We start from the raw sequence: 19,231 nt of genomic DNA, 5'->3' as shown, positions 1-19,231 counted from the left end.
AAAACATTCATCATTAATGTTGCAAGAAACAACACAACTTCGTATATATATATAGACTAGAAGTTGGATGACTAAATAGTTAAAAGTTTTGCTCAATCTAGAGTTTTTTTTTTAATTTAATCTTTGTTTGTGTCATAACTAATCTTAGTTCCTAGACAGGCACAACCAGTCTATATAAGGAATATCAAATAGTTTCACTTAATTTCATGTGAAAACATTCAGAATAGACGAATGAAAAAACGAAAAGGTATCAGAAAACAAAACTTAATTTAAAGGGGACAACGGATTGGACCATTGATGTAAGTGCCCAAAATGCATCCAACAAAGCAAACGCATTTTGAAGTGTGATTTCCGCCTCTCTTCCCCCACCCTACAACAACCTGTCGGAATCGATTGTACGGTAATCAATAAAACACCCCAAAAGACTTACCGGAAACTAATACTAACAGCTCCGATGAATGGAATAAGTTCAATGCATTTCCTCCACAGATATTATGAAATGCTTGGTGGAAGTAATCGTACTGTTTCTCAATGGATTTGTTGAGCAAGAAGTCAACATAGAGATCAACATACTCGTGCCTGGAAAGTAAGATATTGTTGAAAGCGAAAATATATAAAAACTAAGATGTATTTGTAGCAGCGTATAAAAATCAAAGAAGTAAATAATTACTCTTCTAGAACGTAAATAGGTAATTTTTTGATTATATTAATACAGAACAACGAACAGAAGAAACATAGAAGAGTTGTTAATTTTCTTTTTTCCTATTAGCCTAAAATTAACATTGTTGCAGATTTATTTTCCTTTAGTTAAAATGTTCATTATTGGTTTTTATCTTCTTTTTTCTCACTTATCTCTTCGAGTTTTTTTTTATGTTATTGTAAAGTGGTTTACACTAAAGAAAAAAAGAAGAAGAAAAATCCGAATAGGTAAAGCATAAAAACAACGACAACATAATCTACGTTTACTAGCACACCTGTATGCAGAGAGGGAAAGAGGAAGAAAATAAAAATGATGGTGGTATGAAAAAGCACCTTATACCAGTTAACCTCCCCCCTTTAAATTCACTAGGAAAAATACTCTGATAACCTTTAAATGCTCATTTAACGATATTTATGGGTACCTAAAATGATGACTGCATGCAAGGTGCCTTATATGGAATCTTGTTGGAATCAGAGGCCCGCAAAGATTTTCAATTTTTGTAACAGAATAGACAAAACGGAAGCCCTTAGGTCTGTCCATGCTTCTGACTCCGTTTCTGGACTTTCAAAAAGTTCACGGTAACGACCTGTAAGTAAGGAGCCACTCAGCTCATCACTAACCAAAACTCTAAAAATATCAGTATCAATAGTAATCCTAAATGAATAGATACCGCAAAAGAATCAGCTTATTATGCTGATTCCGAATATATGAGATTCATCAAGTTTATTGAACCCGTCAAATGCTCCGAGCCTGAAAAAATTTAACTGATTTTCGAAAAAGGAAGAAAAACCCTTAAAAGTCAAGGAATCTTAATGAAAATTCCATCATAAGATTCAGCGTATCTGAGGATTCCATTGTAGATGTTTCAAGCTCCTACATGCAAAAATATAGAATTTGTACGTTTTTTCCAGAAGAAAGATCACGGATGCATGTCTATTTGTTTTTTTAGGGGTGATCTAATAAAACTAAAGTGATAAAACTTTAAGTGACCAAAATAATTGGAATGTAACTAGCCTCCCTCTCGCGCCCCTTTTTTATCCAATATCATACGATCAAAATCTTTCGATAACCATTTTGTTCAGCATAGTCGAAAGATCCAATAACTATATCTTTATGGAGACATGCATAGCCCGTGAGTGCTGTAAATTATGAAACTTGTCAATTGTTTGAGTATAGTATTTGTTATTGGGAAGTATACAGACATTTTCGAGGGAAGAGAATTTTGTGCTTGGGGTGGTTTCTGTGAGGAGGGAAATTTCCACGGGAAATTCTACACTGGTTAAGATTTGACAGATTTACTATACGAGATTCTTTTTATTTGGCTCACTTTCCCATCATAAACTCAATTTTGCATGTGGAGATGTTCAGGGGGAACTGTCCAGGGGTGAGAATTATCAGCAGGTTCAGATATCTGGGAAAAAACTTGCATGGAAGGGGGGAATTTCCGGAGTTATCGGAAAAATAGTCAGAATTTAAAGTCGTTTTCAAATGTAAGTGTCCCAAGTAGAATTCATTAGGCTGAATTGTCTGAAAAAAAATTTACAAGGGGGGGGGGGGTCAAGCGAGGATTCAATTATCCAGAGGAAATCTTAAGGGGTTGGGGAAGTGTATTTTACGCGGAAAGAAGTTTCTACGGGGAAGTACTTCATGAGGGGAGGGAATGTTTCATGGAGGATGAGCCAAATTTACTGACGTTATTTGAAAAACAATCCAATCAGAGATTTACCATCTCTGATTAGATAATATTTATTTATGAGGACAACAATCTGGAATTAGATAAAAAGAGCAAGTTTTTATGAACTGAGAGTAGGGAGTAACATTAAAGCTCAAAACGGATAATTAGACAGTTGAACAAAACGAACAAATTGTCCCATATATGAATGGGTTGCCCTATCCTCAATACCTTACTCTTTATGATTAACTGTTTGTCCAAATTTTCTCAGAACGACTCCTGAAACTCAATGGCCGTTTAATTACAATTTTAAGGGGGGAGGGGGCAAAAAATATGTCTACAAATACAACGGGCGGGCAAAGCAAGTTTTTCCAGCCAAATAGCTGGCAAAAATGACCCGTTACTCATACACAAAAAGTAACTCCAAAATCCTGTTATCATGGCAAAAATTTGACCGTTGCAAATTTCCTTGTCTAAGATGGGATGAAAACCCCGGTCATTAAAATGGCGTCAACATCTATAAACCAATCAAATTTACTAGAAGTACAACAGTATACAGATTTAGGACAGGCGGCAAAAGTTAGTGCCCCCTAACGGTGGAAACCCTAGCCTCAGGGATCTGACACCTGCGCAATACCATCAGCATGGTTTTTAAAGCGAAATTTTTTTTTTTAATGCTAAAAACTTTAGAATGAAGACCAAGGTATTGAGGAGGAGTGCAGTCCAGCAAATCTATTTAGACCCTTACTTGTTTGACTGACTCACTGGAGTATCTTCAAAACCTGGTTTCAGGGGTACAGTGACAACTTTACCAGACACTTGATGCTGCACTTCGAAAGTCAACGAAAATGTCTCTTCAAAATCGTCCCCTTCGTACTCCAAAATAGAAATGCAACTCCTAAAAAGAGGGGAAAAAGAAACGACTTAAACGTTGATAGAAATGAAACTAAGATCAAGAAAGAAAAAAAAACATAAACAGGGAAAACCTAGTTATTTCTGAATGTTTTTTTTTTCAAATGCAGCTAATATCAAATATTACACAATAGACTATTCTAGAATTTAAATAAAATATCCCGCTCCCCCTTCCAAAAAGCGGGGTTTATTATACCAGTCCTTTTTCAAAAAGAACTGAGACTAAGAGAGACAATAAAAGAATTCACGAATTCAATAAAAATTCAAGCCAACTTTCATATTAATCATTGCTTATAACACTTCTTACAAGCATAGCATAGCTTAAAATAATTCAGAATAGGAAAATATCACGTGAGAAGAATAGTAAAAAGTAGGCGTCTAGAGTAAAAGGAGGAGGTTGGGCAGAGACGTTGCCATTAATTGCAAACTTTTGTAGTTTGCTATTGGGTTATTCCTTTAAAAATTTTCTAAATATACATCTAAATATTCTATACTAAAAATAATATTAGCAAAAAGAGCCGAAAAACTAGTAAACATGAAAATAAAAACAATTGAAAAAAACTAGATTCTAAGAAAATTAAGATAAAGAAAGAGAGACAAACTAATCATAATAATTATATAATAATTCATAATAAATTCTTTATAAAAAAGCCAACAAAAATATTCCAATGGTGCTCCGAACAAAATATAGATCAAGGGAAGAAAAGAAGAAGAAACATGAAACATTACTGTTTACATAAAGATTCTTGTTTAATTATATTCCTCAAAAGTCAGTTTAATGACAAAATATTTTTCTCTAAAAGAGAGACAAACACGATGTTTTAAAGATTGGCGGTAATTCTTCACCAGCCGGTTTGTTTTCAATCCAGGATACAGAAACACCCAAAGTGAAATAACAGTTATACATAGCAGTCTAACTGGAAGCAAGTATAGCTTTCTAAAAATCAAGCACGAGTTCTGATCCTATAATGTTTAATAAAAAAGAGATGACAAGGTAATTTTACTTCAGGACTACTTCTGCTGAGAAGGAAATACTATAGATTGATTTTTGGAACTTGTTCTCACTACTAAGTCATGGAACGGGGGTGATAATTTTTAATGTCGGGTAAAAGGGATTTTAGACCATATTAGAGAGCCTATTGGACACCTGGAATAAATCTCTCCATTATGATGCATTTGGGAGAGCTGCTGCTAGAAATAAACAAATATTGTTTAAGCTTTATCTATAGCAAACAATAAACTTTTTCTATAACAAGAAAACTGTATTTATTCATGGACATCTGGGCATATTTCTTACCAAAATAAATAATAATTCCAACATTTTATAAACAGAAAACCCTAATCAGCTTGAAAGAAACCGACAAAATGTGTCACCAAATATAAACTGAATGTTTTCACTAGGCTAATTCTGTAAAAGGACGAAAAGATGGCAGTTAAACTGATCAGTATTAAGCTGAAGAAAGATCAGATTAAAATCCCAGATAATACCAGATTCAAAACAAAGAATAAATCGATTCATACGTGTATCCAGTAAGCAAAGTCCCCAGTAAGCAAACTTTTCCTGAGGCGCAACACATTCCAATTGTTTTGCCATTAAATTGCAAGGCCTTGCAATAGGGACAAATTTCAGACATAATCCCAATATGAATATCTCGACTCAAGCTATAGTCATCGGAAGGGCAGTACTTGAATGCCAGGCGATTATACACCTGTTGCTTTTGTAATCAATCGACAATTCTTCTTTTTTTGACTAACTCTGATCAATATCAAAGATCAGATTAAAACACCAGATAATACCAGATTCAAAACAAAGGATAAAAAGAAGAATGATTCAACAGAGAAAGATGATCGAGGAAGAAAAAATAAAAAGAAGAGCACGCTCTGTTATTAAGCTGATCAGATCCAATTGAAACAGCAGATTCAAAACAGTAAAATTGAAAAAACAATTAATAGATCTGTTTGTTTGTTTTTTCAGTTTATTAGGATATCATTACCAAAGGCAAATGCATTTCATTGTTGGTTACCTGTGAAATTGTGGGGAGACATCAGCAACATCTGCAAGACCCACAGGCTCCTTGAGTAATTTCTTATATAGCACAGGTGGAAATGGCAAATTGATGATTGTGGAGTTGTATATTGCTAAGCCACAAAGAAGTCCTATAAAAGAATAGAATCATGGCAAACAATCATAGATAACAAAGCTTATATTTTTCTATCCTACATTTTCAAACTATACTTAATTTTTGTGTGCATTTTTGCAAAAAATCTAAATTAAGTACATTTTTCATATTACTTATGCTTTCAAGCTATTAATCTTCTGTTGATGTAAATATATTAAATTTTTCAGATTTGTTTTTACCTCAACGTTTTCCTATCATAAATATTTTTATTATATTATTTCATTTCTACGATATCATGCTTTCCGTACAGTGCTTTACAAGTCCAATCTAACTGGGGCCAGTTGTGATACTGAAAGCACAGCTTTTCTGCATTTATTGCTTCAGAGACCTTCTTCGATCGTTATAAATGTTCCCAACTGAGCTGAAAACTCTTCCGCTTGTGACAAAAGGGGTCAGATAGCAGAATATATATATATATATATATATATATATATATATATATATATATATATATATATATATATATATATATATATATATATGTCTGATATTCCCTTTTCACAACAAGAAAGCACATAGTGTATTTTGACTGCGTTGGTTATCCCTCTCAACATTTCCTAAGTTCCACCTTAATGCCCTAAACATTTTTGGAGACTCAAGATCAAAGATACCCTTTTTTCCAATAACATCATCAACCATAAAACTACCCATTAATTAATAGTTCCACAACAGCTATGGGACTCTCCTCCTGATAAGGAAGATTGAATTTCGAGTCGCTCTTTAGTAACAACAAATGGTTTCCACACTACCTCTATGTCAAAATAAACTGCTCGTTGTCACATCTGATAACTTAAAGCAATTTGTCTGTTAAGTCTTCACTTGGAAAATTTAAACCTGATGAAACAAAAAAAAAAAAAACATTATTTAGTATCTTCCATTTTGTATTATCACTGCATAATATAGTTGTAATGGTATCGCCGCTACAATGGACTTATGAAAATACATATAATCTTAAGTAGTTCAAAATTAAATTAATTGAAAAAATATATTCCTAGTAATTGAAGAAAATGTATTTTCTTGTTGAAAGTATAAAATTATTAAAAGTATAGAATTATGTTAAAAGTATAAAAATACTTTTGCATTTTTTGACACTTGCTAGGTTATAGCAAGACCCTAATACATTCCGCTACAAAAAACGTTTGCATCACTTATCTACATGCGGTAGTCTATCCAAAGTCAAACTGCTCATTCCAGGTGGGGCCAGTATACACTCCATTTATCGTCAGAATTTTAGTTTTAAACTTTGGCTTATTCCCCTTTAAATAATTCCTCTCCCCCTCCAAGGGGCGAACGTATCGTTTTATATCTATGACAAATGCTAAATTACAAAAGGAACCTAGCTTAGTAAAATAAAATACCAAGTTGAAAGACAGCGGTTGAAAAAACAGGTGTTTCAATTGAAAAACTGAAGCGAATATTAATGAAACTGAAATATCCGGGTTGAATTTTTCGAAACTGAACGCCCTAAAACGATTCGCCTTGGGGCAATATATTTTTACTATTTTCAATTTTACAAATTTATTTGTTTATTGTTATCCCTTCGACATTCCGATGGTAATATTGTTGAAGCCATGCTCAACCTTCCCCAAAACAGAGCCTGAGGTTATGGTCTACCAAAGATTCAACAGCCAATTGTCTTACCTGCTACAGAATACCTAGAATTAGGTGTTTCAGAAGATGGGGAGAACCAAAGACTCCGCGTTTCTTCATTTACTTTGAACATTTTTTGTTCTGGATCCAGAATCTCACGAGTGATTAATATTAAAAACTCCTTGCGAACCCCGCCATAATCTTGTGCTTCCTCTCCGACAAACTTCACCTTTAATAAATAATAAAATTTTATTTCTTTTCAATGATAAAACATTTAAATAAAATTCTTTCACGTAATAATCTGCAAATATGCAAGACACAATAAAAAATAACAAAATAAAGTTCGAAAATACAGTTTTTTAAGACCAACAAAAATAGTGGATGAAAAAACAAAGATTTTGGAAAAAAAACAACAACTTCCTTCTTCAGCACTATCAAAGCAAGTGAGAATGAAATACATTTTGGTCCAGTTACATCAATCAAGTATCTAAGGCATTTCCTTATTCTACCCACCAAATTTCATCCTGGTCTCTCAACTCTAAGTGTTTTCCAAAATTTCTAGTATCTTCGTTCAACTCCCCCAGTGTCACCAAATCTGGTCGGGATTTAAACTATGAGCTCTGAGACATGAGTTCCTTCTAAATATAAAATTTCATTAAGATCCTGTCACTCGTTGGTAAGTTAAAAATACCTCAATTTTTCCGAATTAGCACAACCCAACTCTCCCAAAGAGAGCGGATTCAGTCCAGTGATGTAAATCACGTATCTAGGATCTCTGCTTATTCTTCCCACCTAGTTTCATCCTGATCTCTCAACTCAAAGCGTTTTCCAAGATTTCTCGTTTCCTCTTCCAAGTCCCTCTAGTGTCACTAGATCCGATAAAGATATAAAATAAGAGCTCGGAGATACGAGGTCCTTCTAAATATCAAATTTCATTAGGATCCAATCACCCGTTCGTAAGTTAAAAATACCTCACTTTTCCTAATTTTTCCAAATTTACTCCCCCCCCCAAATCCTTCAAAGAAAGCGGATCCAGTCTAGTTATGTCAATCACGTATCTAGGACTTATGCCTGTTCTTTCCACTAAGTTTCATCCCGATCTCTCCACTCTAAGCGTTTTCCACGATTTGTGGTTCCCCCCAACTCCCTCCAGGGACACTGGGTCGATAACGATTTAAAATAAAAGATCTAAGTCACGACGTCCTTCTAAATATCAAATTTCCGTAAGATCCGATCGCTCCTTCGTAAGTTAAAAAACCTCATTTTTTCTAACTTTTCAGAACTAACCCTCCCCCAACTCCCTCAAAGAGAGCAAATCCGTTCCGATTATGTCAATCACGTATCTAGGACTTTTGCTAATTTTTCCCGTCAAGTTTCACCCCAATCCCTCCACTCTAGGCGTTTCCCAGGATTTCAGGTTCTCTCCCCTCCCCAACTTCCCCTAATGTCACCGCGTCCCGTCCAGATATAATATAAGATCTCTAAGACACGATAACCTCCTAAATATCAAATTTCACTAAGATTTGATGCGACCCGGTGGTCGCATCGGGGAAAAACCTATTTCTAATTTAATCTATTCTGGTCCCTGATAAGCCTGTCAAATTTCATCGTCCTAGCTTATCTAGAAGTGCCCACCGGGACAGACAGACACACAGACAGAATTTGCGATCGCTATATGTCACTTGGTAAATACCAAGTGCAATAAAAATGATAAAAAAAAAACGTTCGAAATTATCAGCATTGAAAATTTTAAGCCAAAAAAACTTATTTTCAAGTGCAAGTCACTCACCAGTATTTAAAAAGACCCAAAGTCAATGCTATTTGCCCGATACTGGGTAAGCGACATATTTCTTTATTTCTTCTTCGATCTCCGTTTCGTCAAAATTCGTTTTGGATATGGAGGCCATTGCAGTTTACAAAACGAACATAAAAACATATTGCTTATAGTTTATTTATCTGGGGTATTTCTATAAACATAGCAAGGACACATTACAAACAAGATCTAAGAGCTCGCTCATATGGCACTTGTGAAGAGGCCAAGAGAGCTAAGAGCCAAGAGCTCATATGGTATGAGCTCTAACACAATTCTAAGAATCAATAGATTAATTTAAAAGGAAAATCAGAGGCTTAAAGACAGTCAGAATTTAAGAACTCTGAAGCACGATGTTCTTCTAAATATCAAAATTCATTAAGATCCGATCACCCACTTGTAAGTTACAAATACCTCATTTTTTCTAATTTTCCCTCTCCCTTTAGCCCCCCAGATGATCGAATCTGGGAAAACAACTTTATCAAGTCGATTTGTGCAGCTCCCTGACACGCCTACCAATTTTCATCGTCCTAGCACTTGCAGAAGCACCAAACTCGCCAAAGCACTGAACCCGTCCCCCCAACTCCCACAGTGAGAGCGAATCCAGAACGGGTACGTCAATCACGTATCTACAACATTTGCTTATTCTATCCACCAAGCTTCATCCTGATTCCTCCATTCTAAGCGTTTTCCAAGATTTCTGACTTCCCCTTCCAACTCCCCCCCATGTCAACAGATCTTGTCGGGATTTGAAATAAGAGCTGTGAGACATGAATTCCTTCTAAATATCAAATTTCATTAAGATCCAGTCATCTGTTCTTAAGTTAAAAATACCCCATTTTTTTCAAATTAACACTCCCCAGCTCCTTCAAAGAGAATGGACCCGTTCCATTTATGTGAATCACGTACCTAGAACTTGTGCTTATTCTTCCCATCAAGTTTCATCCCGATCTCTCCACTCTAGGCGTTTTCCAAGATTTCTGTTTCCCTCCTCCAATCCTTTACGTCCTCAGATTCAATTCAAGTCGAAAATGGAGCATCTGAGACATAAGATCCATTTATATATTAAGTTTCATTAAGATCCGATCACCTATTCGTAAGATAAAAATACCCCAATTTTCAAGTTTTCCAAGAATTCCGGTTTCCCCTCCAACTCCCCCAAATGTAACAAGATCTGGTCGGAATTTAAAATAAGAGCTTTAAAGCACAAGATGCTTCTAAATATCAAATTTCATTAAGATCTGATCACCCGTTCGTAAGTTACAAAAACCTCATTTTTCCGAATTACCCCCCCCCCCCCCCCGCAACTCCACCAAAGAGAGCGGATCCAGTCTGGTTATATCAGTCACGTATCTTAGACTTGTTTTTATTCTTCCCATCCAGTTTCATCCTGATCTCTCCGCTTTAAGTATTTTATAAGATTTCCACCCCCCACCCCCCCATTGACACTGGATCCGGTTGAGTTTTAAAATAAGAGATCTGAGTTACGAGGTCCTTCTAAATAAGAAGTTTGATGAATATCCGATCAATCCTTTGTAAGTTCAAAAATACATCATTTTTTCTAATTTTTCAGAATTAACCCTCCCTCCCCCCAATTCCCCTAAATAGAGCGGATCCACTCCAATTATGTCGATCACATATCCAAGACTTCTGCCTATTTTTTCCACCAAGTTTCATCCCGATCCCTCCACTCTAAGCGTTTTCCATGATTTTAGATTCCCCCCAAACTCCCCCAATGTCACCAGATCCGGTCGGGATTTAAAATAAGAGCTTCGAGACACGAAATACTTCTAAATATCAAATTTCGTTGAGATCCAACCACCCGTTAATAAGTTAAAAATACCTCATTTTTTCTAATTTTTTAGAATTAACCCTCCCCCCAGCTACCCCAAAGAGAGAGGATCCGTTCCGGCTATGTCAATCATATATCTAGAACTTGTGCTTATTATTTCCACCAAGTTTCATCCCGATCCCTCCACTCTAAGTGTTTTTCAAGACTTTAGGTTTCCCCCTCCCAACTCTTCCTCCCCAATGTCTTCAGATCCGGTCGGGATTTAAAATAAGAGCTCTGAGACACGATATCCTTCCAAACAACTTACTTCATTAAGATCTCATCAACCGTTCGTAAGTTGAAAATACTTCATTTTTTCTATTTTTTCCGAATTAACCGACTTCCCCCCAAGATGGTCAAATCGAGAAAACAACTATTTCTAATTTCATCTGGTCCAGTCCCTGATATGCCTGCCAAATTTCATCGTTCTAGCTTACCTGGAAGTGCCTAAAGTAGCAAAACCGGGACCGACAGATAGACAGACAGACCGACAGAATTTGCTATTGCTATATGTCACTTGGTTAATACCAAGTGCCATAAAAAGAGGAGAGTATTTTTCTACGGGAGCGGGGCTTCAAATAGCCTGAAAAGAGTGGGGGAGCTCTGTAAAAGGTCAACATACAGTAACACAAGCCGACGCGTCCCAAATTCATCACAAAAAGAAAGCTTGTGACGTCCAATTCGGCCCAATGGCGACCGAAACTCTAAAAAGAAAGTTTTTTTTTTTTTTAAGAATTAAAACATCAAGAGTTGACACCCCAAAAAAATCAAGCAAGCTTAATAAAAATCCCACCATCAGATCTAGCACATAGCCCTACTGTACAGGTTTCAAGCTTCTCTGCAAAAATGTAGAATTTTGCATTCTTGGTCAGAAGATATATCATGGATGAGTAATCATTATTATTAGTTGTTTCTTTTTCAGGGGAAATTGTATCGAGCCAAAAGTCCTGGAAGATTGGGAGAGGGATCATTTGAACGAAATTAAAAAGTTTTAGTGCACTTTAAAAGTGACCAAAAACACTGGCGGGCAATAAGCCCTCCCCCCTCCCGAGCCCGTTTCCCCTCGATGACACCCAATAAAAAAATACTATAGAAAATGGTTAAGAAAACCAATACTTATTTATACCAAACTTTAGATTTGATATTGTCCTCCGCGATACTTCTTAGGTTGTTTCCTTCTATCCTAAGAGAACAATTAAACCAACCAAATTTTCGCAAATGATATTAAACATTTTTTTCGCTTTCAATCTCTTCAAATTTAGAAGGTTGGACTAGGGTCAAATATTGAAAAAAAAAAATTTGATTTTGAAAAAAAAACATAGAAAATATATAACACACTGTTGTACTGGGGACTTCCTGGTTGAAATAAAAATTTGCTAATTTGTCCCATTAGTAAATAATCAGAATCGCTAACAAGGCATATAATTTTTTTATACAAATTCCCTTTGTATTATTAAGTCAGCACCCGAGACTGCAAGGCCATTACGTTTAGAATCTAGCAGAAAAGACAAAGCCTAAAACAACAAAAAAGAAGGAAAACACCCCATGAAAATCTGGCTGAATTTTACTCCACATATTTTGACACACATTTAAAAAAAAATCCGAAAAATTCAAGTAAAAATACCAAATAGAAGATCGGCTCAATTATTAATCGGTTCGAACAAACAGCGATTTCATAGATTCCAAGGTGAATTTATAAAAAAAAAAGAAATAAAAAAGAGCCAAATATCAGCAAAAGAAAAACAAGTTGAAGAAAAAGTATTTTACCTTCAGCTCTTTCTTAAAATCTCTGACGGTGGCGGATCCTAACTGATTAATAGTATCGTCAAGAATATTCTTCCTTGATACAGTAATATTCAGAAACTCACTTTGATAATCAATCTCTCGCGGCACAGATTCAATGTTGTCTCTTGATTTCCTCTGAAATATCGAATAGGTTAAATAAACATAAAAGGTTCATAAGGACAACAGGTACCATCTGGCCCTTTCCATCACCAACAAATGACTAAACATTCAAATATATACAAAAAGTAGATTTTGCCGTTCCTGCTTATAAGCACATTTTTTTTTTTTTTTGTGAATAAGCACACTTATGAAAATCTTGTGACTCAAAACATTTTGTTACTTCAAATGGCTTAAAATTCCATATAGAACTAACATAACTGTTGAACAATTATGAGACTTCCCTTTCTGATACATGTTTAAGGACTAATATGATGGGATTACAAAAAAAACGTCACAGATATAAACCAATGACATTGAAGCACGCTTTTTACCACAGGACTACAGGAATGTAACCTCTCTTTCTTCTCTTTGCTATACTGGTCATTGTATGAACACAAATTGACCACCTTAAAGTGACCAATGAACACGCTGTTTTACTCATCTGTTTTTTTCTAATTTGTCCTAGATACAAAGACTTGAAAATTTACTAGGTTTAATTAGCCTTTGGCACTGAATGAATTCTACATTATTTTTTTTAATATAGCAAATAAATATGTAATTTTACGATAAAGAGTCTGTATTATCTGTTTTAGAATTAACATTGTACCAAAAAATCCATAGCAGTAGGATTTTAATTGCTTTTAATATCAGAGACATGGGTGGGGTAAAACATGACGGGGTATCTACTCTTCTATGCTTGGTGTATATTTCAGACTGTCTCTGGTTCTATGAAGGTGGAATAAACCAGCCACACCCCGTCACGGCCATTAATTAATTTATAGATGAATATATATGAATAGGTTCCTTTATTTTAATGTTAAAAAAATAGAAAAGCATAGTGTTTAAATTCAGTAACAACTACGGATTTAATGAAGTTAAATTCGAAACCAAGAGCTAGCTTTAAGGCTAGATCCATTTGAAAAAGGTTTGTCATTGAGGTATTTACCACATTGAGATATTTACCAGCTTGATCTGTTCGAAAAGACCTAAATTTACAATATATAACATATTTACACAAAAGATAAATCCACAGTTTAGATCTCTCACAAAGCTTAACATGTTTAAGCTTTGTTTAAGAAAAATAAATTTCTAAGTTAAAGTTACCTGCAAATAGTGATGTGTTCGAAGAAGAACCGTCTTCGCTATGGCATCAAACAAGAATGGATAATTGCAGAAGAAAAAACTAAGGGAAGGGTTTAAGCGCACCCGTAAAAATCCGTAAAAGTCTTTACGTATATCGACTTTCCTTGTGAGTTCAGGGACGTAGAAATTTTCAAATCCTATCGTCTTCAAGCGCTTTTGACTGATGGCATGGAATTTTTTCAGAACTTCAAGCGATAGAAATAAATTCACATTATAACATGGTGCCTATAACAAAGAAGAAGAAGTATCCTTAATTTTACGATACAGAAAATGACAAAAGTGACACAAAACTGCCAAGTTAGGTAGTTTTCCAGGTCCTGAGTTTGAGACGAATGATGCGCCAAAACAAAGGGTTACATCAATGATACAGATTGACAACTTCATTAGAAGCTCAGAATTGTTTATATAATATTTTATAGACTACATCATACTTTTTACTGTTTTCCAGTCATGCCAGTCTACCCGAAGTATAACCAATGAGAGAGAGGGAGAAACATACAGATTTTCCCCCAAAACTTAAAAGGTACAGCCCCATTGATAAAACACCATTTGTTGTGTTGTTTACCTTTGTTTTTGAGCATTAAGAGTGCCTAAAACCGATAGTCGAACAAATCGCGTTTGATTTCAGTATCAATTCTTTAAAAACAAACGATGACTCTACCAATCTGCACAAGCGACGTCCGCTCTGCTCAACTATAAGTTTTAAAAGTGTTTTTCCAATCAGCGTGCCAAACTAAAATCATCCATAACTAAACAATTGTAAAGTCATGGATAAAGGAATACAGTTAAGCTTGAAGTAAACCTTGCTTTGTAGATACCAAAGATAGCCGTTATTACAATTGGAGTAAATTCAAATTAAAACTACGTCTATATTGCTTGGGAAGCATTCAAGTGTTGCTTGGGCAACGCTAAGTGTCACGGCAACGATTTTGGTTCTTTCGCCATTGATTAAACACTGTAGTGTCACATTGTAGATGACAGATTCCAAAGACAATCTCAAAATGCATTGTTTTTGCTTAACCAACTTTAATCTCTAATTTCTGACACAAAACGATTTTATTTTTAAATACGACAATTCTGCAAAATCCAAATTTCGGTTACTTTACAGCAATAGAATGAAGAGTCTTGCACTATCTTGGCTGTTCACAAAAAAAATACATCACTACTTCACCTCGCACTACCTTGCAAGCCCTTAAATTACACCTCTAGGCCTCAAAACATAATACCTAGTACTAGTTTCCGATGAATTTGATAGTAGTAACAAACTGATACTGCCTATCACAGAAACATTGCCTCATAAAGACTTGAGAGTTAATTGAGAAACAAGACATGGCGTTGTATTATCCTTTATACTCAATTCGTAAGCTTTGCATGAAAACATATTTCCCTTGCCTAAACCAAACCGTCTTTCCAATTATAACTAAGTAGAATGAAATATATTAACGAGAAAAGCTTTTAATTGAATCAGTGAACTTTTTTCTTATTATAAGTTTTATTCGTTATTGCATGCACATTTTATTTTAGTTATATATTACCATATATATGGAGGAAATAAATAAAAGGTGGATCAATTATCAAGTCTATGTAATCCTTCGCCCCTGAACCTGACTCTTTACTAGCTTGCAACTTTAGTTGAAACCGAGAAAGAGCTTGTATGATTGATACTTACAAGTTACTCACTGTGATGGAGAAAAATTCCACGAACAATGAAACTTAACTCACTGATACCGAAGGTCAAAGGTCAGAACTTGAATGTTGTCAGGCTCATTGGTTGTAGGTACCTGCTTACCAAATTTCAAATGAATCTGGACAGTTTAATACTGAAGGTGAGTAAAAATCTATTCCCGCTGTCTCATAATCTAAATTACTTGCCCCAATATGTTTCTAGTGAACCTAAATACCTTTGCAGTGAAGCCGCACAGGGGAACATGTTTCTGAAAGTCGCCATGAAATTATCCTTCACTCTCAATTTACAAACATTGTTTCCCGTAGCTTTCGGCCCCAATCTTTAAAAAATCTAGGGCAATTGGATTTTTCTCTGTTGAAAAAAATTATTGTGGGAATGGGAAATGGTATTGGAGGAACCATAGGCCCTCTTCGTGACTTTAATCATATCTATTTAAAATTCTTGTATAGATGCGATTCAAACAAGGTACAAAATACTCAAATTTCAATAGAAAGTTGGCCAGGAGATGGAGGGGACACTAGCCCATGTTATATCTCGATCCATACAGATTGAAAATTATCGCTTGCTTTCAAATTAAACAAAGATGAACATGACTCCTTTTCTACTAATGTGCTGGGCATGGGAAAGACGAAATTTTTGAGGAGTTTTAGGTCTGCTTTGGTCTTCATTCCTAGAGGTTGAAGATACTTGTGTGATTTTGTTTGCAACTTACCCACCTTTATTCGAGAAAGATGGCGTGGGCAAAAGCGAGGGGATATTAGAGGCAGGGTTGCCAACTTGCACTTTTCGTATGAAATGCACTATTCCACTCCACAGACCGAATTTGCGCTCTTTTTGCCCATTATTTGCCCTCTTTTTTGCACTCTTTTATGAAATGATGTTGGAAGAAGTATTAAGCGAAATTAAAAATTCAAATTAAATTATTTAAATGCAAAAGATGGAGCAGCTAGCCGGTATGATCTTTATTATCTCTGCCTGGGCCATCCCCCATGCGTCTTTCTTGTATTTTGAACCGCTTGCGAAGAAGTAGATGAAAGTATAAATAACAAGTGAAAACGTGGTAGATTTAACATCAAATTTTACAGAAGGAAGTTAAGAGCTGTCGGGCACAGCCATTTCTTCTTGGAAATGGAAAAATGAGCATACAAAATGCAGTGAGGCGATGGAGAAGCAACAACCAAAAACACTTTTCAAAGTCTACTCTCAAACTGATAAAATTCTCAAAAGACTTTAGGACTACTTGTGATAGCTAATTTTTTCTGGAATAAAAATCTTATCTTAAAAGCCACGAGTCCAAGAAATTGCTTTGAATAGGAACCATACTATCTACTATATATATATATATATATATATATATATATATATATATATATATATATATATATATATATATATATATATATATATATATATATATATATATATATATATATATATATATATATATATATATATATATATATATATATATATATATATATATATATATATATATATATATATATATATATATATATATCCTTTAACGGCAATTCTTAACCAATGTTTTATTGATGGTGTTTTCCCATGTATTTTGAAACAGGCGTATGTAACGCCAATCCCCAAATGCAAGGCACTTAAAGATATTACCGATATGAGGCCGATTTCAAAAACACCAGCTCTTTCAAAAGTATTTGAATTTTATTTTTTATTTGAGGACATAAATGAATATGATACCAATGATAGTGATGACCACGACAAAACAACGACGATAGATTCCAATACTCATAACATAACAAAGAAAAAGAAGGAGACGAAATTGACGCTAATAGTTGCCGTCATAATAATCATTAATAGCATTCGAGTCGCTGCTGTTGCCTTCATCATCGTGATCAATGTTATCATTTTTATCTTCAGGTCATTTCAGACATACCGATAAAAGGTCAAGAGATAAAATAATCCCGCATTGCCTTGTGCAATTTAAAATGTCCCTAAGAAAGAGCAACGTTAAGACAAATTGCTTATCTTCACGAGCATCTGATCTCTTATTATGTCCATCCAATCACCTACACATTATTAAAGTAGCATAACTTGTGGTAGATTTCTTAAACTATACAAAACAAGAAGAAAGAGGTAAATTGTATGCCGAATAAACTTATGTAGACAACCAAATCTAAAAAGTAGAAACAAAGAAGGTGAATTTTCTGTTTTCCAGATTGTGTACATGAATAAACAACTTACAGTTAACTGCAATCCAGGCTGATTTAGTAAATACACAATTATTTTCTTGTATATTCCAATGACGCGCAGGAAACATTCAGCTGGTAAATCTTCATACCAATTACCTGAAAATAGGCAAAAGAACTATATTTATATAAAAAATTGTAAATAACAATCTTTCGGATGTGCATTCCGATTCAGTAAGAGGCTTGCACGAATTTGGGCATTGGCACTCTCCATAGTTCATTGATTTTGAACTTATTCTTGTATTTTCTTATTTATTATGTCTTTCGGGTATGACCGTAAAACGAATGGGGCGTTAATCGAATGGCCAATTTGGAAATAAAGAGTGAGTAGTACAGGCCTAAGTTGACTGAGAGGTTCACGTACTCCATCCACGAACCCCAAAAAGGTAATACACCACTAAAATAAAGGACAATTTTTATAGATACGATTGCTAAAAAAGCCAACCAAGTTAGCCTTTTCAATTCGAAAGGTGTTTAGATTAAGTTTATATTGGTTGCAGATTCTTAATGATATTTGAGAGTGAGATATGTCAATTTAACTTTTATACTAATGCAAAATGTGTCATTTAGTTCTTCAAAATATTTTCGATTTCTACTTTTTGAAAAACTATGCGGTTCTTTTGACCCAAGGTAAAAAAAAAAAAAAAACACATTTTTAATTAATTCCAAAGTTCACTTCGCGAAAATATTAGTTGTGGACGGAGTCTTGGTGGAACCTGAATTACATCAGACTAAAAATCTAGAAAATGATTCTAAATCCCCTATTGACCGCGGAGTTTTTTGTTCAGGATCCTGGGCTCCACAAAAAAAATGTCAAAACGTTCTAGGACCACATTCCCTGTAAAAAAAACCATTGGAAATACTATTCCAAGCATGAAATAAATGCACTTGGAACCAAACTATTCAAAAACTGCTGCTTGATATGTTTCTTTCTTTTGACTTACCTCCATCCCAGAACGTGGGACGGGAGGGGTGAATTTTTGCCGAGATCTGACTCTACGTCTCTAGAACGAATATACAAACTGTGGCCAAGCAATTTGTTCCTATCTTAGATGCTTCACCCAATGATAAATCTTCTTACTTACTCACTCGCTATAATGTGGAGCTGCACTCCTCTTTTTTTGTCTCGACCTTTTTAATGTTGTCAAACTAGCGTCCTTTCACGTCTCTTTTAATACACTGAAATAAGAAAGTGTCACACAGAGCCATATAAGGTGGCTAAAGTGCGTGGTTCTTAGTCAAACGATGTAGTTCTTAGTCAAAAATACTTTTTTCTAAAACGAATATACAAACTTTGTCCTAGCAATTTTTTCTCATCTTAGATGCCACATTCAATGACAAATCTTATTACTTACTGGATGGGTACACAGTGGAAGTGCACTCCTCTTTCGTTTTTGTCTAAACATTTTTAATGTTGCCAAACTACCATCCTTTCAAGTCTCTTTTAATACGTTGAAATAAGGAAATGTCACACAGAGCCAGATAAGGTGACTAGAGTGCATAGCTCTTAGTCAAACGATGTAGTTCTTAGTCAAAA

General features: G+C 34.8%; 1 protein-coding gene across 2 annotated transcripts in view; it reads right to left on the bottom strand.

The window, feature by feature from the left end:
* The window catches only part of LOC136042407 (probable E3 ubiquitin-protein ligase HERC4), an 88,615-nt gene that overhangs the window by 9,093 nt on the left and 60,291 nt on the right, over nucleotides 1-19,231 (bottom strand). Inside the window, exons 11-17 of one of the 2 annotated variants that reach the window (XM_065727381.1) lie at nucleotides 17,690-17,793; nucleotides 13,744-14,007; nucleotides 12,463-12,615; nucleotides 7,106-7,283; nucleotides 5,309-5,441; nucleotides 3,121-3,270; nucleotides 431-579 (exon numbers count right to left, since the gene is read on the bottom strand). In XM_065727381.1, coding sequence (XP_065583453.1) covers nucleotides 431-579; nucleotides 3,121-3,270; nucleotides 5,309-5,441; nucleotides 7,106-7,283; nucleotides 12,463-12,615; nucleotides 13,744-14,007; nucleotides 17,690-17,793 — 1,131 coding nt within the window. The remainder of the gene's footprint in view (nucleotides 1-430; nucleotides 580-3,120; nucleotides 3,271-5,308; nucleotides 5,442-7,105; nucleotides 7,284-12,462; nucleotides 12,616-13,743; nucleotides 14,008-17,689; nucleotides 17,794-19,231) is intronic. The other variant, XM_065727382.1, reaches the window with a different exon arrangement.

Source organism: Artemia franciscana, unplaced genomic scaffold (genome assembly GCF_032884065.1).
Source record: "Artemia franciscana unplaced genomic scaffold, ASM3288406v1 Scaffold_1259, whole genome shotgun sequence".
In the NCBI taxonomy this organism is placed as follows: Eukaryota; Metazoa; Arthropoda; class Branchiopoda; order Anostraca; family Artemiidae; genus Artemia; species Artemia franciscana.
Note: the sequence above shows the minus strand (reverse complement) of the source record. Positions and strands in the feature narration are given on the sequence as shown.